The sequence below is a fragment of the Polistes dominula genome, unplaced genomic scaffold, assembly GCF_049000335.1.
Source record: "Polistes dominula isolate Pdom_NZ unplaced genomic scaffold, Pdom_raw_medaka contig_27, whole genome shotgun sequence".
NCBI classification, from domain to species: Eukaryota; Metazoa; Arthropoda; class Insecta; order Hymenoptera; family Vespidae; genus Polistes; species Polistes dominula.
In genome coordinates, this window is record NW_028300906.1 from 4686127 (window position 1) to 4709661 (window position 23535).

The following is a 23535-nucleotide window of genomic DNA, read 5'->3' on the forward strand; positions in this document are numbered from 1 at the left end:
TATAATTGTTTACGTCACATATATGCGTCATGTTGAACAATACAACGCTTTCCTACATTTAAATACGACGCATAAATGTAAAGCAAACAGTTAATTAAATTAAAAGATCAATGATTGATTATGGTGTTAATTAAATTAATTGGATAAAGAAAGCGAAAAAAAAACAAAAGTAAGAAAGAAGTAACTGTTTGTTCCTAGCAACGTGAGTTGTTCGTGTTATGATTCTAACAAAACAAAATTTGTTTCAATTTATGTTTGGTAGCATACTCTCTCGAAGAGTAAAACCACGAAGAACGTGTCAAATAAATCTCGAGTGAGAACAATGGCGGTGACACGGATGAAACATAAGTTCCGGTTAGCTTTTAGTCAAAGCTCCGAGGTGAAACAGAGTAACATCGGGTAATAAAATCTTACGAAAAGAAGGACAAAGTCCAACTAGTTGAACACACTGTAATATGGTCAAGGATTTTAGTTAGTATTACGTATTTTCTTCTTTTTTATTAAACTAATTTTTCTTCATTTAATTTCTTCCCACTTTCGTATCATAAAATTAATAAAAATATTAACCCATTGACTGGTAGACATATTTAGAGCGCGTCTTGCCTTAAATTTTGAAAAATCTAATAATATTAAATTACTGATATAATATTGTAATGGTATTTAAACAATAATTGATAATTAATGTTTTTTACATCATATAAATATTTTATTCAACTTTTTAAATAATTCTTAACGCAAATAACCATTTGTAATTAATCTAAAATTGCAGCACACACTACGAAATATCTCGCAGTTGGCAGTCAATGAGTTAATTGTGCTAATGTGTATCATAAAACTAATAAAAATATTAATTGATATATATGATAAGAAAAAAGTGAAGAAACAGAAAATAAAATAAAAGAGATAGAAAAGGATTGATTAAACATGTAGATTAGAATGATAGGTCAAAGTTTAACAGTAAGCTATCATCGAATGAGCAAAGAAGAGGTGTATAGCACTAAAATAGTTTCGACTGATATAAGGGCTGACGTGAGAAGTTTGAGTTTGAGGAGAAAGAGGAAAAGAGTGGTAATGGTGGTAGTGGTGGTGGTGGTGTAGAAACAGGGGTAGAAACAGAGGTAGAAACAGGGGTAGAAACAGGGATAAAGACAGGGTCACCGCACCACTATGCCACATGATTCCCACAATCCTCCCCTTTTCATCCCCTCTCCTCAACCTTCTTCTCCTCTTCCACTATTGTGAACAACCACCCAAAAACCCACCCAACTACCTACCTACCTCGCCTCACCGCCCTCATCGATCACCGGCTATTTTCAGATGGCAGAAACACATTCAACCATTAATTGCTTTATTTTCAACGGCCATCGTCCCACCGCAACGTTACGTTTCACATATGCCCTCGATGCTTACGGCGACACGCTTCTGACTCATCATTAATATAATTAATATTATAATATTACTATACTTGAAACATTTTGAAACTCTTATCAGTCGTAAATCACGTGAGAAGTTAATTACAAATAAAAATATTTTACTAATAATTCGATCATTAGCACTTTAATGACCGCTCACACAACATGTGTGTGTGTGTGATAGCCGGAACACATTAGTTGTTATTTTATTTATAACTTTATATATAAAATTAAATTTGTTGTTAAATTGTTGTTTTATGTTAATTTTCTCGTGAATGACAATAAAGTTTTTTTAAAATAATTCTTGAAAAATATTACCGACGACGACGTTTGACTGCGTACGCGTGCGGCCATTAAAGTGTTAATAATTTCATTTATTTATAGTACTCCTTCAAAAAAATAAATAAATAATAAATTGATTTTTATAATACTGAACAATTTTGTTACATAATTCTTTTTTATATGCATACATTTCATATCAAAAGAATTTTTGATATACTGAGACCATATTTTTTTTTTATGGTCTGGTAATAGGATTAAAAACAAGTTTTACAAAATTATTTTGAAACTTTAATTCAAAATTATAACTCAACCATTAGATGGACCATAACACATGTTTAAGTACCTTAATTAGAATAACTGTAAATTTGAAATTGTTTCATCAAACTCTGTATGTATCATTTAAAAAAAAAATTTTTTTTTTTATGTATAATTTAATCATTCATTTATTAGCTTTTGAAAGATGAGTGAAAACTCTCTTGATTAAAGTCCTTCAGTCTGAAAGACAAAATCCAATATTTGTCTCGGGGAAAAAGCAAAAGAGAGAGAGAGAGAGAGAGAGAGAGAGTGGCCCTGTCACAAATGGTAGAAACAAAATAATCCTAGAGATTTTTCAGTACCTTATCGCTAAACCAAACACGTACGTTCACAGGAACGAAGTGAAAAAGAAGAAACAGTTACTCGCAATTCTTACGAAAAGATGAAATCCCGTGTCATCGTGTGAGAAATTAAAAAAAATATATATATATATACATATAAATCCAAAGAAAGATTTTACCCGATATTCTTGAATGAAAATATAAGAAAAGAAAATTAGAAAATAATTAAATTAATAAAAATAAATCACGCTGAGATGAGTTACACATAACTTGGCGAAAATTTGAAGAGTATTCTTTAAATATACAAGTTACTGTTCCGAATATTTTAATTGTTCCTTTTTTTTTAAATATTACTGAAAAATTAAACTTACTTATACTTAAAAATTACTGATCAAAAATATGATTCATATTTTCTTATTTGGATAAGGTTCATTTTAAATATTGTGATACAAATTACAAAATTATTATAAAATTATAAAATTATTATTATAATTAATTAATATAGTATATTAAAAAATTAATTAATTGATATATTATATTAATTATAATACTATATATAATATTATATTTAGTATTAATATAATATTATATATTAATTATTATTTTATAATTTATTATAAAATTATATTATACAAAATATTGTGGTACAAATTACAAATACAAAATTACAAAATTTAAGGACTCGTTTGAGATAAAGGTTTGTTTCGTAACACGTTCTACATTCATAAAAATACACAAGAAAGAATAATTTATTGCAAGATTTTTCAAAAAAAGAGGTTAGGCGATCGTAGCGACGTGAACGGTTGGCAGGGAAACTACAGAGAAGGTTTTCAAGCTCTCAGCAACTCGTTTAGGATTCAATGAAGTACAACGTTAAAAATGGTGCAAAAAGAAATTTAAAAATGGTGGAACATTCGGGGTAGAATATTTTTTAAGGGTGTAGAGTGTAAGACATGCACCCCTATGCTAAATATTTAAATAAATATTTATGGAAAAATTGTTTGTTTTCTTTTACGATTGGTTTTACTTAAATTTAGTAAAACAGTTTAGTTCTTACAGTAAAAAAGGATGTTAAATTAATTGATTAATTGATTATACATATATTCTTTTGTTAAAAAGAAAGAAGGGTTTGTTGTTTCATCTAGAATAATTCTGAAATATCTAAAAATATTTCTTTCTTTTCTAATTTGCTCGAAGCAACATTTTTCCAATTAATTCTGACATATTCTAATTAAAAAAGTCAATTAGTATTAATTTTAACTGTTTACAAAAATGTATCCTTTAACCTTTTCACTTCTAACGATTCATATAAAGATTATTCATGCAAAAATTCGTGCGTATATTTTACAAATTATTTTTTTTTACATAACACACATTAAATAAAAACAGTTAACGAATTAAATCAGGAAAAATCTGATAGTTACATCCATTTTTAAAGAAAGATTTAAAATAAATGAATAAATATTTATCTTAATTATTTTACACATGATAAAAGTATTGACTAATTGTTCAGGTGTGTTTCAAAATCTTTTTAACTATCTTTTTCGCATAATTACAACAAATGTATATACTTATATGTAAAAATAAGGGAAGAAGAATTGTGTCAAGTAGGTATTTGGATTTCTACCTTTTTCAAAATGATATCTAACTCAAAAGTATATTCATCTATAGAATTATTTTACTATATCAAACATTTCTTCTCTTTTTTTTTTTTTGTTAAGTTACCTTTCGACTTCATTTTTAACGAGTACACTTCGATTACATATATCTTCCTCTTTTTTATTTATTTATTTTTTTTTTATGAATGCAATAACGTCGATTTTATTTCACTCAGTTTCGATAGCAATGAACGTGATCATTTACAGAAACAAGAAAAAATAAATAAAATAAAAAATTATCGATATAATAGAAATATAAAGATAGATAGATAGATAGAGAGAGGCATGTCAAAAATGACGGAGGACCAATCAACGTGTTATTTCGATCGAAACGATCAAGTACCATGGTCCAGTTTTATAATTAAATTCCTCACGAGATAAAGTCAAACGTAATCCTTGAATTTGTTTCGTATTTCTTTCACCTGCTTTCCTTCCCTTTAATCTTTTACACATTTTTTTTTTTAATATTTAATCTAATGTCTAAAATTAATCGTCATGGTAGTAAATAACAAAGCAGTTAATAAGTCTTAATGAGATACTATTTAACTTGTTTAATGGAACGTAATTAATATTGAAAAAAAATACTAATTACGAAATTACGTGAATTAATCTTCTATATTCAGTCTACCGGAAAGTTCTCTCTGTTCGTTTTTAGAATAAAACAAAAGTAATAAATTTTCATATCACTTTAATTGACTAATATTTATCAATTATCATTATTTATAATTTCTTACCACAGATTGATGATAATTTGTATATTGCATTTTTTTTAAATGTCTTATCCCTAGTGATGAAAAATTGAACTGATGTTTGTCAGAATGAACAGAACTTTCCGTTAGAACTAATATGTATATGTAGGGAATTTTATTTAGGGTGAGAGGTGAACATACACCCAGTTTAATTCTACTAATAAGATTTATTTCAAATAGGTATTAGAAAAAGTAAAATAATAGTTTCACAATCTTACGATTACAACTTAGATGAGCAACTGTATTCTTACAACTGATAACGACTTATAATACAACTGCGACTGTTACGACTGATGACTAACTACTTCTACGACTGCGACTGCGACTACTTTCTTATTTCTTTCCACGTATTTTATATCAGAAATAACCTACACCCCTTTGAAGAGGGAAGGAGTTTACAAATCTTATTTACCAATAGCATAAGGATCCACTCCCATAGTCCATCGACGGGTACAGCCTATGGTTTTTGATAGTGGGAACTATGCATAAAGAAACTTGATCTAGAACATCGGAATGTTATTTCTTTTTATGTTACCTATATATATATCACATGTGTTTACATAGGAATCCGAAATTCCTCAAAGGGTCCCGACACTGCACAAAGGGTTTTTATTGCACCAATATATCCCGATAATTCTTAAGTTTGTTTATCGTTTTATGGCCTTCCTAATCTTTTCTTGTAGTCTCTGAATAGAATTTTCCTTTCCAGAAAATAAAATATAAAGAAAAGAACTGAATACTAGTTTTCCGTCTACATCTGCGACACTTAAAACTCTTTCAATACGGCGAAAAATCAGTCCGAGTGTGTCCCACTACAAAGATCAGTTCATTTCTCCTCCAAGCGATTATTAGATAAAATAACTTTTATGCCTAAGAGATTGAAGGACTTGGAGACGCATAAATGTGTCCATAATTATGAAAGTGGTCTAAGTCAAAATTAATAAAAAATGAGTTTATCAGTTATTACGCACTACATTATTATAAACTAAATAAATTCAATGTAATTTGAAAGCGATATTATCAAAAATGAATCGTTAGATAATGTTCGTTATTACAATATTGTGTAGAATTCATATAGTGTTCAAGTATAAATCTTGAAATATCTCGAAACAAGAGATATATGACTTTGATCACTTTCATAATTATGGGCACAAATGTCTCCATAACAGTGCACCATCAGCATATGTCCCAGACGGTGCGAAAGGGTTAAATTAGTTATTGAAAGTAAATAAATTTTAATGCATTTAAAATAGTGAAAAAATAATCGAAGAAAATAATATCAATCATAAGATTAATAAAATTTGTAATAATAAATGTTGTAATGACAGAGTATCCTGTTAATCCTTCGTTAATAGCAACCCCTATACGGGTTATCAATGTAAAAGCCCGTATGTACAAGTGAATTTTGTTTTTTATCAAACGATACTTCCCATCGATGCATATCATAATTAAAAGGATTCATTAATATTCATATCTTTTTTTTAATTAATTTAAATTAAATTATATCAAATTATGTTAATCGATGATGGGAAAAATAAAGGTACACGAACGATTGGATGAGAAAAAATATAAATAAAAATTAATAAAAAAATAAAATGAAAATAAAAAAAATAAAAAAAGTAAAACAAAAGAAAAGAAAAGAAAAGAAAATTGAATAAAAATAAAATAAAATAAAGTAGAATAAAACAAGAATATAAAATGAAAGAAATGAATTTATACAGGTACTACTTTTAATTTTCATAATTTATGTTAAAATAAATAAATAACATTAAAGAAAGGAAAATAAAATAAAATAAAATAAAATAAAAAATGAAAATAAAATAGAATAAAAAAAGAAAATAAAAAAAAAAATTTATACGGGTACTACTTTTAATTTTCATAATTTACGTTAAAATAAATAAATAACATTAAAGAAAGGAAAATAAAATAAAATAAAATAAAAATAAAATAAAATAAAATAAAATAGAAGAATTTATACAGATACTACTTTTAATTTTCATAATTAATGTTAAAATAAATAAATACAATTAAATAAAAAAAAATTAAAATAAAATCAAATAAAATGAAAATAAAAATAGAACAAAATAAAATATAATAAAATGAAAATAAAAAAAGAATTTGTACAGGTATCACTTAATCTTCATAATTTATGTTCCAGGTCAAACCGGTCGAAGCTCTTCGGAAAATTGCGAACGTGTTGAAATGCTTGAATGGACTTCAGGGAAAAAAAGAATGGAACGCGTTCGCCATTGAAGTTAACCATTGAAGATTTATTCCTAGAAGATCTCTAGAAGTTCATTTTAGAAATTCCTTATGAAGCTTAAGGATCGAACGACAGAAAATATATATATGCCGTCCATATCCTTCTGACGTCTGCTATTTGTCGTCAACCTTCTGGGTGTGGGTGTGGGTGTGGGTGTAGGGTGAAACCGTGTATGTGTAGAGTGTCCATCCGTGTATCTACGTACATCGAACGAATATCCGATTTACAAGTCCTTCTATAACATTTCTTCGAAAAGTAATCATCTAGTTGAAATCTTTTCTAGTAGAAAAACCTTTTCTTTCTTCTCTAGTGGAATTTAAAATGAAAAAAAACTCACACACGAAAGATTACAAATGTATTTTTTTCTCTTCGTTTTAAAACGTAGAAAGGTTGTCAAAAGTGAAACAGAGATAAGTGTAACTTTCTAAGTGCGAAAATAAGACAAAGAGAAAAATAAAGTAAAGAACAAATACTGAAATAAAATTTGGAAAAAAGAAAAAGAAGAAAAATATTCTAAAGAATTAAAAAAAGATATGAACTTGTCATTGGCTGTTATATACTTGTACGTAAATTTCTATTAAAATAAAAGAAGACAAATTAAAAAATAAAACAAAAAGAAAGAATTTATTGCTAATCAACAATATATAGAAAAAGGTTTCATCGAACGATGATAAAAACTTTTTTTGTATTTTTTCTTTTTTTTGAAACGTAGAGAAGATTTTCAAAAGTGAAACAGAAATAAGTGTTAAAAGTTAAAAAACTTTTTAAGTGCAAGAAAAAAAGAAAGAAAAAAAAGAACAAAAATATTGAAACAAAATTTGGAAAATAAAAAGAAAAATATTTTGATAGATTAAAAAAAGATATGAGAGAAATTGTCATTGGCTATATATTCGTTCAGCAATTTCCATTAAAATAGAAGAAGACAAAATAAAATAATAAAAAAGAAGAAACAAAAGGGAAGGATTTATTGATAATCAACAATATATAGAAAGTGGTTTAATCGAACGATGATAAAGACTTTCATTTACTAAAAAAAATATTACCCGAACGTATATATTTGCTTTGGTGAGAAAAAGAAATGATAGGAATGACATTGAGTTATATTGAAATAAAAGAAATGAAAGATCAACGAAAGTCGGTATAAGAAAAAAAGGGGAGAATCCATTAAAAGGATACTATTTAGTTTATACCCAACCAGTCAAGAAGAAAAATTATTCTCCTTGTTTATAGACGTCCAAAGTGGAAAAGGAAGAAATAAAAGAATAATATTAGTTCCTTTAGTTCATCGATTAAAAATTACCAAAGGTTTACGATAAATCGTTACTAAAATAAATCAAATCTTTGAATGAAGTAATAATCGAATTTTTCTAATTAACGAAAAAATTACACACACACACAAATAATTTATAAAAGAAAGAAATCTTCAATGAACAATTTATTAAAAATATTCTTTTTAACTGTATTATTTTCTTTATTTAATCGATTAAAGATTTTATTGTTAACGATAAATAATTAATAAACTAAATCACAAATCTTTGCATGAACCAAAAATCGTATATTTCCAAGTAACGAAAAAATTACACACACAAAAAAATAATTTATAAAAGAAAGAAATCTTCAATGAACAATTTATTAAAAATATTCTTTTTAACTATATTATTTCCTTTATTTAATCGATTAAAGATTTTATTGTTAACGATAAATAATTAATAAACTAAATCACAAATCTTTGCATGAACCAAAAATCGAATATTTCCAATTAACGAAAAAAATTACACATACAAAAATAATTTAAATATAAATAATCATTTAAAATTCGATATCATTTTCAAAGAAGAAAATAAAAAGAAGAAAAAAACACTTAAAAAAAGAAATCTTCAACGAACAATTTATTTAAAAATATTCTTTTTAACAGACAGTAACACGAGAAGGAAAAGTATACAAAAAGTAAAATACCAAAAAAAAAAAAAGAAAGTCAAAGTGGATAATTCGATTAGGTTCATCTTTCCAAGAGAAATATTAATCTATGGAAAACAATACTGATAGAACAAAACCGACGAATCGAGACGAGAGAACAACTGGCCGCCATTAATGGGTAGTCGTGCATGAAACGGAAGTGAAGGAAAAAGGAAGAAAAAAAAAGGATGGCCTCTTTTGGTTTATAATCAATGCACCATCACCACGAAGGTTTATAGTGAATCATCAGATCGTATTTAACATTATCGACATGGAACTAATGAAAAGAGATTTGCTTTATTAAATCGAACAATAATTTACTAAATTATTCTCACCTTGTTTAATTGCAATTTATAAAATCAGTGTGTGTTGTGTTTTTCATTTTTACTCGTTCAAAATAATTTCACGTAATTGTGTTTCCTTTTTTTTTTTGTTCCTTCGAAGTGATAATATAATTATTTGCTATAAAGTGAATGAATTTAAGAGTAATAATAACACAAAATTAATAATTAATTTTTTTCATCAATCAATCATGTTGATGAAAAATTGTCTTCACGTAGATTTGTGCGATTTAAAATCGTGGCGTCGATTATCGTCAATTTTGAAACAATGATCGTTAAAATATTCCAATAAAAATGTCGATAATTCGTACGAGTGAAAAAAATTCAATCATGTGGACTATAATATTGAACAAAAATATATTGACAATTTTTTCCACGGATTTAATCAAATTATTATCCAATAAAATTAAATGATAATTGATCATTAAATATTTCATGGAATTAATTCAATGAACAAATAATTGTTAACTCGTATTGAAATTAAAGAAGAAGAAAAACAAAAAGAAAAACATCAAGAAAATTATTAAAAAAAAAAAAAAAAAAATAGAAAAAGAATAATTCGTGATGCAGTCGTTGGAAGATTCGTTTAATTTAACAAACGATTATGATTGGAATAAATCGTTATTGTGGTTCGACAATTATACGTTCAACCTGTCGTGTGGAGAATGTGTAAACAATACAAATTTTACGGATCTCGAGTTGAGAAATCAATTTGTATTACCATGGTGGAGACAAATTATTTGGAGTTTATTATTCGCCGGTATGATCATCGTAGCTACCGGTGGAAATTTAATAGTGATATGGATTGTATTAGCGCACAAAAAAATGCGCACTGTGACCAATTACTTTTTGGTCAATTTAAGTATAGCAGATGCTATGGTGTCTACATTGAACGTTACATTTAATTACATTTACATGCTCAACAGTCATTGGCCATTTGGTACACTTTATTGTAAGATATGCCAATTCATAGCGGTACTCACAATTTGTGCTAGTGTCTTCACTTTGATGGCTATAGCAATCGATCGGTAAGTGTTTTCTTTATTTATTTATTTAAAAATATGAAAATTCTATTTTCAATGTGTGATATGATATAATATTACATCTATCGGGAAAGTTTTGTCCATTTTTAGAAATAAAACAAAAGTAATAAATTCAATTAGTTGTTTTTTGCGTCCACTAATTGGGTTAGCAAATAAATAATTGAGGATTTTGTCGATAGGTGGCTTTTTAAAATCAACAATGACTTAGTTACCAACCCAATACAAACTTTGTATCATAGGGAAATTGGACAGGTAAAAAAAAATCAGAACATATTGTTTTGATCTTGTTGAATATTTCGTCAACAGGATTTAAGAATTTTTCAGCAACTATAAAATACAAAAATTACATAACCTCAGAACGGACAGACCATTCCGATAGATTTAAATATGTGTAGGTGCATGTATTATATGTGTGTATATATGCATAAGTTTTAAATTCACCGACTATGAAATATTCGAGTATGATAAATGGGGTTTTACTGAGTTAACAGAAAATTTCACTAGTATAAATCACTGGACACCGTTGTGTTACGCTCCGACAACTTCGATAATTAATATTTTCTCATTTTATTTTAATTTTTATTTGTATTTTTTATTTTTAAAACATCTAACCGTTCTTATTTTATCCATTTTCTTTTCTGTCAAGGTTTGTAACTATTTTCGTAACTCGTTAAATGCAGCAACCCTTGTGCTTTTTTAACAAACATCTCTCTCTCTCTTTCTCTCTCTCTTTCTCTTTCCTTCTCTCTTTCTCTGAATAAATGGGGGGAAAAAACACGTTTCTAAATGTTGCTTCATCTCGTCGAGTATTTAAGTGCTACGGAATCGGTCTTGTTGTGTTAGGTTCGAACAACGTACAAATATTATATGGAATTCGATTCGTACCGAAGAACAGCAAAATGAGATCAATCGGATAATAACACGAAAGAGGTATACTTCAGTATCGAAAATAAAAAAGAAAGAAATAAAATACAAATAAAAAGAAAATATATATAAAAAAAAGGAACAATTTTAAATAACCAACAAGAGTAGTATATAAGAATGTTTGTTAGTTCAAATAAAACACATTAAAAAAAGAAATAAATTTTACTTTGAACAAATGTTTGCTATCTTAAGTCAGAAATAAAGAAAAAGAAAAAACAAATAAATATTATACGTTTCTATATTATTCTTTCATATCAAAATAAGAAAAAAACAATATTATGGGATTATTAAAAAGATAGAAATAAAAATAAAAATACAAAAAGAACAAAAGTAGAAATATTTTACAAATACTTTTATTTAAAAAAAATATTATGTGTGAAAATTACTGATTGATCTATAGAGATAAAAAGAAAAAGAAAAATAAAAGAAAAAAGTTAAATAGAAATATTTTTAAAATACTTTTATTTAAGAAAAAAAAATGTTATGTGTACAAGTTACATATTTGCTTATAGAAATAAAAATAAAAAATAAAAATACAAAGTAAACTTAAATAGAAATATTTTTAAAATTCTTTAATTTAAGAAATAAAAAAATATTATGTGTGAGAACTACTTATTGGCTTATAGAAATAAAAATAAAAATAAAAGTAAAAATAAACTTAAATAGAAATATTTTTAAAATACTTTTATTTAAGAAATAAAAAATAATATGTGTAAAAATTACTTAATGACCTATAAAGATAAAAATAAAAATAAAAATAATATATATAAAAAAAAAGAAATACTTTGAAAACGACGTTAGCGGAAGTTTAGTAAAAGAGAAAGAATATAATTGGAAAAATTATAAAACATATTGGGAACTGGAAATTGTCCGAATGAAATTATTATCTGCGTGGGTGTTATCGAATGTGTGTATCAGGCAACATCTGGTAGAACTTTTACGATCCCGATGGGTGATGCTGGTGATGTTGGTTGTGGATTCTTTGCGTGAAAGAAACTAACGTAAAAGACTAACGTAAGAAATAGAGCATTCTAAGATAGATTTATCCGTATTATATCAATGGCTTTTCCTTTTGGCTCGAATTTAAGAAAAGGATATCCACACTTGAACGGAATAATATAATACTACACTCTCTTCTTCCTTCTAACCAATCACCCAACACCATTAGACGTACCATCGATTTCTCATTTTTTCCCTTTTCTTTCTTTCTTTCTTTCTTTCTTTCTTTCTTTCTTTTTGAAGAAAAATATCTATAAGATATCTTCACGCGTAAAAGATAAGTATAGATAAAAATTCGGATCACGATCGCAATTCTGACAACCGCTGTGTTTTCTTTCCCCTCCAACCCTGTTACCACAAGATCTTCTGGTATAAACTTGATAACAACTTTGAATCTAACGGAAATATTTATTATTTATTATATAATTATATTTCTAATGATTCTTTTCAATAATTTTCCTTATCATTTCGAATTTAACTTTGAATGTAAAATAAACAAACATTCTATCTAAAAATAACTAATATTTATTATCTTATTTATTTATCAAAATTTATTGTCACGTTGTTGGTTTCCAATAAACTTCGAAACTACTGAACTTCTTTTCTTAATTTTTTTTATAAAATTTTCTTTATTTTGTGTAATTTTTTTCAACTTAGAATAAAGGATAGTTTTAATCACAATTATTAGTTATTTTTTATTGCTAATTTTAGGATTTATTTAAGGATTATTTAGAGGCCATCTAAATCACTAGGTTCTGTTAAGCTTTCAATAGATGGCGATGTATTACAATTCAATTATTTCACGTTTTTTCAGGTTTTTTCAGAGTTATATATGATATAACTGATCTTTCTTTTTATATTTTTTCGAGTATTATTATTTTATGTATTCCATTCTAATTGCAATATTAATTTGTACGTTGTTATAATTTACTAAATAATTTAAAATCATATAAATATTAAAATTATATATTAATTAAAATTATATATTAATTAAAATTATAACCTTATTTTTTATATTTTTACGAGTATAATTATTTTATATATTCCATTCTAATTGTAATATTAATTTGTATGTTGTTATAATTTACTAAATAATTTAACATTATATTAAATCAAGATTTTATAACAAAACCCATAACAATGCATGGCCACAGATAGCATTATTATATTTTTAATAATTCTTTTCTTTAATTTTCTTATCATTTCTAAACGATATATATATATATCTAACAATAAGTTAATATTCCAAGTTTTCCTCGCTTTCATTTCGTGTATGTTGTAATAATTTAGTTTTGAAAATAGAACCTTCAACGGATAAAAAGGAACAAAAGCTATTGCCTGAGTTTTCCTAGTGTAAGTAAACTAGAGTGGTTATTATATTTCTTAGATAAGAATGAGACAGAGCACATTTTCGTCCTGCTGTCTCTCGCGGGAGATTTAAAAAGGAATAAAATATAAAGGAGAAAAATAAAAAGAAGTAAAAGAAGAAAGAAACAGAGAGAAAGAGAGAGAGAGAGAGAGAAAATGCGAAAGGTGGAACTCTTAAACTTGGAACATCGTCGAGCTTATGTTAGATGAAAAGCTTGTGAAAAAGCTATTTTTTTTTTTTTGTCATTTTCTTCTCTTTTTTTTTTTTATCTCCTATAGTTAAAAAGAAAGATCATCTTGGCTAACGTGTTAGCCAGAAATACTTGAAATTATTCTTCGAAGTGGCATGCATAATTCAAGAATCCTTTCTCTAGAGTCTAGACTAAATATTTAAAACCTTTAATTCGATGAAATAATAATTTTACTCTCCAATTGTGAAAGAGAAATAAAATGAAAATAAAAAGAAGAAAGGAAAGTAGACAGAAAGGAAGAAGAAGGACCATCGGTAAAGGAATTATTATCTTCCTCTTATATACGTAGAAGGAATCCAATAGGAACGATCAATAAGAAATTTTGCCGAGTATGAGAAAGAATTTTCTTCGATCTCTTCTCTCTCTATTTCTATTTCTCTCTCTCTCTCTCTCTCTCTCTCTCTCTCTCTTTATCTCTCTTTTTCAACGTATTCATTTTCAACTTAAATTATATTTTATTTTTATCTCTATATAAAACCTTAGATGAGATAAAAATATATTTCATTGATCACATTCGTTTTCCAATATTCTATTCTTGAAGTAGAATATTTTTTTTAAATGTGTGAATATCTTTTTAATTTTATAAAAATAGAAATAAAATAGATTTTATTAATTATCCAATTAAAAATAGAAATAATACAGATTTTATTAGTTATTGAATTTAAAATAAAAACAATATACAGATTTTCTTATAAAATAATTAAATATTTCTTTTAATTAAATTTTTCTTAAATATTTTCAAAGAAAAATATTTTTTTAAACTAATATCTTTTCGTTTTATAAAAATAGAAACCTAACAGATTTTCTTAATTAATAACTTTAAAATAAAAACAATACAAATTTTATTAATTATAAAATTAAAAATAGAAATAGAAATAATACAGATTTAATTAATTGTCGAATTTAAAATAAAAACAATACAAATTTTATTACAAAATAATTAAATTTTTTAAAAATAAATTTTGCTTAAATATTTTTAAAAAAGAATATTGTTTTAAACGAATATATTTTCGTTTTGTACAAATAAAAACATAGCAGATTTTATTATGAAATTAAAAATATAAAACAATAAAGATTTTCTTACAAAATAATTATATTTTTTTAAATATAAATATTGCTTAAATATTTTTAAAAAAGAATATTTTTTTAAACAAATATTCTTTCGTTTTATTAAAATAGAAACAATATAGATTTTCTGAATCACTAAATTAAAAATAAAAATAAAACAGATTTTCTTAATTATCAAATTAGAAATAGAAACAATACAGATTTTATTAATAATCGAATTAAAAATGAAAACAATATTAATTGTCTTCCCAATCGAATTTATAATAAAAATAAATTTTTTTTATGAGATTATAACTGTTTAAAATAATAATTCATTAAAAATTGTCATTTGCAGATGTTTTTATCGAGAAAAAGAACCGATGAATAATTGACTAAACTATTTCCTCTATTTCTTTTTTCTTTTCTTAAATCTCATGAAAAAGATAGTAGGAGAAAGAGAGTGATTGACTGAGTCAGATAACGATCGTGCTCATTAAGCTACAATCGGGTCTTACGTTACAAGCGAACATCCCATGGATTATTCGACGTAACGTTTAATTATCCCAAAGCGTAAATCACTAGAACAGGTTAGAAACTTTCTTTCCACAAAATTTCTTACTAAAGAGTACGATGATTTAAACTTAAGTATAGCAAGACAGAAACAATGAGAAAAAAAAAACAAAAAGAAAACAACAAAAAAATCAGAAAGAAAAACAACAATATTTCGACGTTATAATTAACGATCCTGGTTACAAGTTAGTTTAATTTTTTTTTATTCTTATTTTCTCTTTTTAACTTTTGTTTAAAACAATTTTATCGATCCAATCGTGATTTTCTTACGTAATATTTTCTTATTCTCAAGATTAAGCCTGTATCCAAGAGATTAAAATAAATAAAAGAAAAATCATGATTAAGAAAATCCAATCGAAGTTTGCATATCTAATTTCTAATTTCTAAAGATGTTAATGTAAGTTAATTAATTTATGAAATCAGAGGACACACTGTGTTAACGTATGTGCAAACTTATTGTCGTTAATAAAATAACATCTTGCAAGAAAGTAGAAATGAATAGGAAGATGTTTCTTTCTTGAAATGTCAAGAACATACTTGTACGTAGTATCAAATATATATAAGCAAGTTTTAACAGAGAAATAATGAACAAAGTTTAATGTGTTGTAAAATTTCTAAAGATCCTTCGAGAAATGAAATTATATAAGAAATTAAAGAATAATAATATATTCTATATGAAATTGTTAAATAGAATATATAAAAATACATTTATATTAAACGAATAAAATTAATAATGTTTAAATATAAAAATAGATTGAAAATTTACGCCTGAATACGAGCAACCTTTTATACATAGTCGATACTATTGCTTGCGAGCGCCATCTATCAGTATGAAACATCCCCTCGGAGTATGCAACCAATTTTACAGATGCGTATAACGGTGTTGCATACTTTGAGGGGATGTTGCATACCGATAGATGGCGTTGGCAAGAAACATTATTATCTGTGCATCGAGTGATGCATATTTTAAAGGGCAGGAGTAACAAAAACCACATTTGCAAGACAATAGCATGAATCTGTTATTGAAAATATAATAAGAAAAAAAATATTCATGAAAATATATCGATTTAATATAACATCTGAAGATAAGAAAAGAAAATTAAAAAAAAAAACAACATGTGTGCAGATCACACGTGTTAGAAGTGAAATCTTCAAAAAACTAAGCTTCGAGAGAATGAGACAAATGCAGAATATCAGATGTAGGATAATTGTAAGATTTATTTGTTATAATATTATTATTATATTGTTACCACATTCAAAAATTACTTTACGTTTTATTAACATATAATACATAACATATTACACAGTAAGCAAATTCAATTTGAAGAAATGAGATGAGTTGCTTATGGTAATTAAAATATGTATGGTAACTAAACACCTCTCTGCGTGCACGAAATGCACGAACGAGTTCCATCGAACTCTATAAAACTTCCCTAATATTTTCTTTCTGCAGATTTTCACAACACTGTTCGGCGTTAATTTTTGGTCAAAAGACACTTGAATCACAATTCACAATATCCTATTGCGAATCATCTGAATAGAAAATAAAAAATAAAGTTACAAAAGTGATGTATTGAGATTCTGCTTGTCTAATATGAGTAGAAAGGATTAAGAAAGAAATATATTCATTGGAAGCTATTTAATGACTTACGATGATCGTTTTCACTATTTCTAACATTGAACGCATTATTATCCACATTAGAGATATTATTGTGCACATTTAATAACGCCTTCTGGCGTGCACGAAATGCACGAACACGTTTCGTTGAACTCTGGCAACTACCTTATCGTGTTTTTCTGCTTAATTTCATACTTTTTTTCTCTAGTTTGCGGCATTTTTTGTATTGTTAAACAGATATATAAAAAATAAAGTTTTCTGGCCTAGGCGAAAAGGTATGATCAGGGGAAAATAAGAGAATTAAAAATAAGAAATAACACATGTGATCTAACCTAATAGATGGTATAATAAAACATTATTTGTTCGTTAAAGAAAAGCTTCCCTTCCTAAGAAACAATAGTTTATATATTAAAAATATAATGTCTATAAAAAGTATAGTAAGTACTATTACTACTTTGTACTAGTATACAAGCACTTATAATATACGTTATACTATAGTTATACTAAACAAAGTTAGTAACTAACAAGTACTACTAGTACTACTTAGTATACTAGTATGACTATACTTAGTATACTAGTATACTATGTAGTACGAGTATACGAGTTTCGAGTTTCGCGTTAGGTGTTTCGAGATAAGCGTACTCAAGCCTCGTATTCATCATTCATCATTAATCATTCATCATCTCGAGGCTCGTTTACGAAGCTTTTCTTTGTCTCTTTTTCTCTTCTTATGCAGTATCTTGGCCGTTTCATAGATGCCTGCTGCTCTCTTACACCACCACCTACCGCTCCGTTTCATTTTGTCAAATCACACCTATTCTAAAAAAAAATCATGTGTGCAGATCACTCATGTTAGAAGTGAAATCTTCAAAAAACTAAGTTTCGAGAGAATTAGACGAATACAAAATATCTGGTGTAGGATAATTGTATTCTCTTCTTATTTAGTATCGCGGCCGTTTCATCGCCTCCCACCGCTCCGTTACATCGCCGCCTACCGATCCGTTAAATTTTTTCAAATCACACCCATTCTAAAGAAGTTTTCACTTCAAAAAGTTTTCACTTAAAAATGTAATTTAATGAAGAAGAGGATTCTCGAAAATCAAAGAAAGAAACTAAGAAGGGAAAAGCTTGAAAAAGATGAACTAGACGATCACCGTTCTTAGGGAAAAGTGTGGAAGAGAAAAAAAGAAGGAAGGGTATAAAAAAAAAAATGAAGAAAAATGTCGAGTAAAAAGATTTCTCGATAACAGGCAAAAGCCAGAATCAAACGAAATCTTCTTTTAGAAGATCCGATCATCCCTATGATAGTTTTTCGCTTCGCTAAACGGGATTTCAGCTTAGGATTGAATTTGAATTTTTGTAAGCTCTTCTCCTCGAACGTAAAAAATGATCAACCGATTGTTAATATAACAGACTAGAAAAAGAAATGGAAAGAAAAAAGGATTTTACGAATTAGTTTTGTCTAAAGAACGCAGCAAAAATCTTTGAAAGATTTGTTATCTAATTTAATCTAAGATTTTCATCATCTGTTTCACTTTTACCATTTATTTGCATTGAACAATTTAATCGACTACCCGTTGATAGGCAAATGTTAGAATCATTCAAATCAACGATCAGAAAATCTAAATTAAAAATGAAATGTTTCTTTTGGTTAGATCTTAATTGTATTAATTGATATTTCAATGTTTAAAACGAAAGTTAAACTAAAACTGTACAAAGTTGATTATTGAAAACTTAATGTTACAATACAATTTTTAATTAAACTATTTATGGCATAGTCTATCACGATGAAAGATAAAACGATTAAAATTTCAACGCTTGGATTCATGTAGAAGTGCAGTTACAATCGATTTTAAAAACGAAATGAATTCGAGAACACGTAACCATTATACAGCCAAACAACAAACGTGAATAACGATAATAGTTTTGAGTAATGTCTGTTAACTGTAAAAACTTCCAACGAACCAAACGGATTATAGTACGATCTTTTTTTTATTCGAAACAATATGAAACTTTACTTCTTTTTCAAAATAAAGTTTCTCATATTGTCTCTTATCGATCGACAGATACGAACGAAAACTTTGCGCTACTGAAAATCTTTTGTAGTCTTCTTTCAGTTTAAAAATAAAAATAAAAATAAAAATACAAAAGAAAAAGAATTGAAAAGACAAAAATATGAAAAAGTACAACGATTTCCAAGTACAATTCTAGAATAATTCGTCAAGTTTTTTCATTTCTTTTGAAATTTTTTGAACATTATTATTGTGTAGATATGTTCCTAAATAAAATAAATATTTTCTTAACACATACAAATTTATTCGTACATTTGTTGATCGATTACTTTGTTCAATTAGAAAATAGTAGACAAGTTTTTGGAACATTAATGATTGTATAGAGATATGTTTTCAAACATAATAATATTTAATAACACATATAAATGTATTCATACATTTGTTGATTGATTACCTCGTTTTGGTTTAGAACATATTAGACACGTTTGGATGACAAGTCATATGATTTGGTGAAATTTCCACTATTAAGATAGACGTGAACTAATTGTAAGATGGGAATATCTTCTCACGATTTACTACATATATATTATATATGTATATAATATATATTGTGGCTTTATTATAAAATATTGATTTAATATAATTCTAAACTATTTACTACAATTAAATTAATATTCACTAATAATTTCTAGGACTTCAAATTAGGTGTAGAACAACATCAAATTTATATATATATATATATATTAGGGTGGGTCAAAAAAATGACTTTTTTTTTTCAAGTGCCACAGAAAAATGGGTTGCTAAACACCTTAAAAAAATTCTCACCAAATATGAGCTCTTAATTTTAATAGGAAGATCCGCCGCATCGCAGTTTTTTACTTTTTTTTCAGTCCAATAGATTAAAATTCATACCTCATTATTTATTGATTGTACAGAATAATATTCAAGACGAATTTTGTAGGAAATTTAATGCTCTACAAAAAAGGTATCCTATACTTTTTCCGTAAACTTCACCATTTCAATGATATTGAAGATTTAAATTTGATGATTTTTAGACAAATTTTATTTTTGTTTATGAATTTTATAACTCGACAATAAATGACTATTATAAGATGCGCAATACAAATTTCTGTAGGAAATTAACTACTCTATAAAAATGGTGTCTTATGTTTTGGCGATTAAATTAAGCGTTCAAAAGATATTCATCATCAAACTTTCATGTCTACTGATTTTTGTCTCTGATAATATATATATATAAATTTTTATATTATATGAGGAATAAAAAAGAAAATGAAACATTTTAAAAAATACTTCGACACAATACATTTGAAAATATTTCTTCGAGATAAATTCTATCTTCCATTTGAAATCCTTTTTTTACGTCACAAATCTCGTTGAAAGGCACGTACAAGCAATGCTTTTAGTTCGTGGATTCATATATCAATCTATATTTTCTTTCGAATTTAAAAAGAAAGAAATGAGATCATAAGACATAAATGATTATCTTATCTGTATACTGGAATAAAGATTCTTAGCGCGAATATTTTAGGTTAGATGTACTTTAATTGTACTTTAATTTTACTTTAACATTAGTATAATTATTATTATTATTAAATAATTAATATTAATTATTTTTATTTTATTATATTATACTCTATTAATTTTATATTTATACTAAACGAATTTACTTACATTAAAAATTAACTTCTTACACGAATTTTATAATATTATAATCTTCTATTATAGATTATAATATATTATAATTTATCTATTATAATATCTTCAATGTGTGGAAAAGCTTATTTTCAAAACAAATTCAAATAAAATTAATCCTATCTCGGAAATAATGAAAAATATATTTATGTTTATTATATACATAAATTAATTTCCATCCTCTGATTAATTATATTTTCGAGTTTGTATAGTTAACTCGAAAAGTTTAATTACAAATTAATTTCAAGCTAATAATACGAAATCGATTTATAAAAGTATTTAATAATGTATTAAATATGAACGAAGAATATTTCATGAAAATGATATTAATAATATATCTATAGATCATAAAGGAATATATTAAAATATTTAAATAACGTGAAATTTGCTAAGCACGAGTAAATGGAATGAGGGTAGAGAGATTTACAACGATCAGAAACGTTTTAGACACCTTGCATAGTTTAGCAAGGATACCTTCAACTAGACAAAAACCTCTTCCATCTTCCTACAAATTCTCTAATAATAATAATAAGATTCATTTAAAATATATACTTTTGAAATAATGTCACAAACATATGTTACATTTAATAATGGTTACATAAATTCATATTTAGATTTTCAATAAATGTACACACTCTGTTTCCAAATGTGTGAACATAATTTCAAGTGTGGTTTCATATGCTCGACCTTGTTTCCAAATTCTACTTAATTTTGTCTTTCAGTTAGTCATACAACTTTAGTATACTAGTTTTAATTATTTACCAGGAAACTTTTTATCTCAATGCATAACTTTCTTGTCGAGAAATTCAAAAAAAACACCTTTGTACAATTTAGCAAAGGTTTTTATGAAAATCATCTAACAACACGTTTAATATAAAACAAATTTGTTATTTTGAAACAAAGTTATATGATTTAATAAACTTATTTTTTTTACTTATAGATACTAAAATCATCCTTGAAGTTATGCTCATATATTTTAAAACTACTTAATAATGAAAATGTTAATAATAATAATAGTAATATCTTTTCAACGTAACACCAGTTTTTTTATTCGAATAAATAGAAAAAGTTTCAAGTTTCAAGCTTCGTATAGGATAAACCTAGCACGTCAGCTTCAAGCTTTCCCAAGTGACTCACATTTCTTTTAAGAAGAATACAACTCTGAAAACATTTTATTGGAAAGCACCATCTTCGAAAATATTTGATATATTACTGAATCTGGAATATATCTGGAATATTATGGATTACTGAATGTAGAAAGTTTAATTGAATAATTACTATGAAAACATATCTATACATATGTATAAATCGTGTGACGAATGAAATGAAAATGATTAATAGAACTGTAAAGTTAGTAAATTATGTTATGTATCATAGTCAAGAGACATGTATTCAGAAGCAAGTAGGGTTAACTTCATTCAATTTCCCAACAGTATAATCTGAACAATCTAATCATAGAATTAGGTAACACACTGGTTACGTTATGGGAATTGCATTGACGCATATTTGAGACATCTTACAAGATCATTTGAAATTCTACGATATGTGACAATCTGTGATAAGGAATGAATAATTCCATGAATATTTTTCATCTTTACCTCAAGTTCACTTTAACACATACATACACACACATTTATTCAATAAAAATCTGAAAAGAAAAAAAAACATGTGTGCATATCACACAAGTTAGAACTGAAACCTTCAAATAAACAAGTTTCGAGAATATAATTTATTATATAATATTATTATAATATTATTTATACTTTTAATTTGTAATTATTTATTTAATTATTAATTTAATTATAAAAATGCGCGCTGTTCGTATGCAACTTTGAAAATGTTGCTTGCGAGTGCCATCTACTGAGACGGAATTTTTTTGCAGTCATAACTGTGTATACACGTATGTATGACGGGTTGCCTATCTTTCGGGCAGAAAAAAATTCCGTTCCGAAAGATGACGCTCTTAAGCAACATTTTCAAAGTGTGTTTGGAGGGTTACAATCATACAGGCGCGCATTTTTATGATAATTACAAAAAAAGTAAATAATAAAACAATTTAAAAAATGTTTGCAAATCAAATATTTTTATAAATAATGATGCTTTATAAATAATTACATGTTTATCTCTTTTTCTCTTCTTACGTAGTATTAAGGCCGTTTCGTTTTTCCACTATATTACCGCGTTTCATTTTTTTCAAATCACACCCATTCCTAAAAAGTTTTCACTTCAAAAAGGGGAAAGAAATGTATAACATAAAAGAGAAAATGAATAATTAATGAATGAAAGTGCGAAGCATTTTAATAAAGCTTATGTCGGTACTTATGCGAACTTAAAGGAGTATGTCGAGGATGTAACAATTTCAGGTCAAGATCTCTGTCATCGATAGGAAGTGACAACTCATATTCTGGTGCTCTCGAAACTTTCGAGAGATACTATGACCGAAGAGAAAAGTGATACGAAGCATGATACACACACACATATATATATGTGAGAATATTATAGAAAAGAGCAAAAAGAGAAAGAAGAGATAATGGAGAAAGGGGTATAGGAAATCGACTTTATTTTTAGAAAAAGATCGATAAAAGAAAATTTTCTCTTCAACTTTCTTTCTTTCTTTCTTTTTTTCTTTCTTTCTTTCTTTCAAGAGAACAAACATAACCTATAAATGTTCACTAACAATTTAAAATATCAGTCGTATTTCTTGTAATGGATCTTTCTGTTAACTTACCAAAG

General features: G+C 26.3%; 1 protein-coding gene across 2 annotated transcripts in view; it reads left to right on the plus strand.

The window, feature by feature from the left end:
- Positions 1-23535, plus strand: part of LOC107067592 (tachykinin-like peptides receptor 99D) — a 92725-nt gene that overhangs the window by 46456 nt on the left and 22734 nt on the right. For both annotated transcript variants that reach the window (XM_089179794.1, XM_089179793.1), the window contains exon 2: positions 6856-10285. In XM_089179794.1, coding sequence (XP_089035920.1) covers positions 9822-10285 — 464 coding nt within the window. In that variant the 5' untranslated portion in view covers positions 6856-9821. The remainder of the gene's footprint in view (positions 1-6855; positions 10286-23535) is intronic.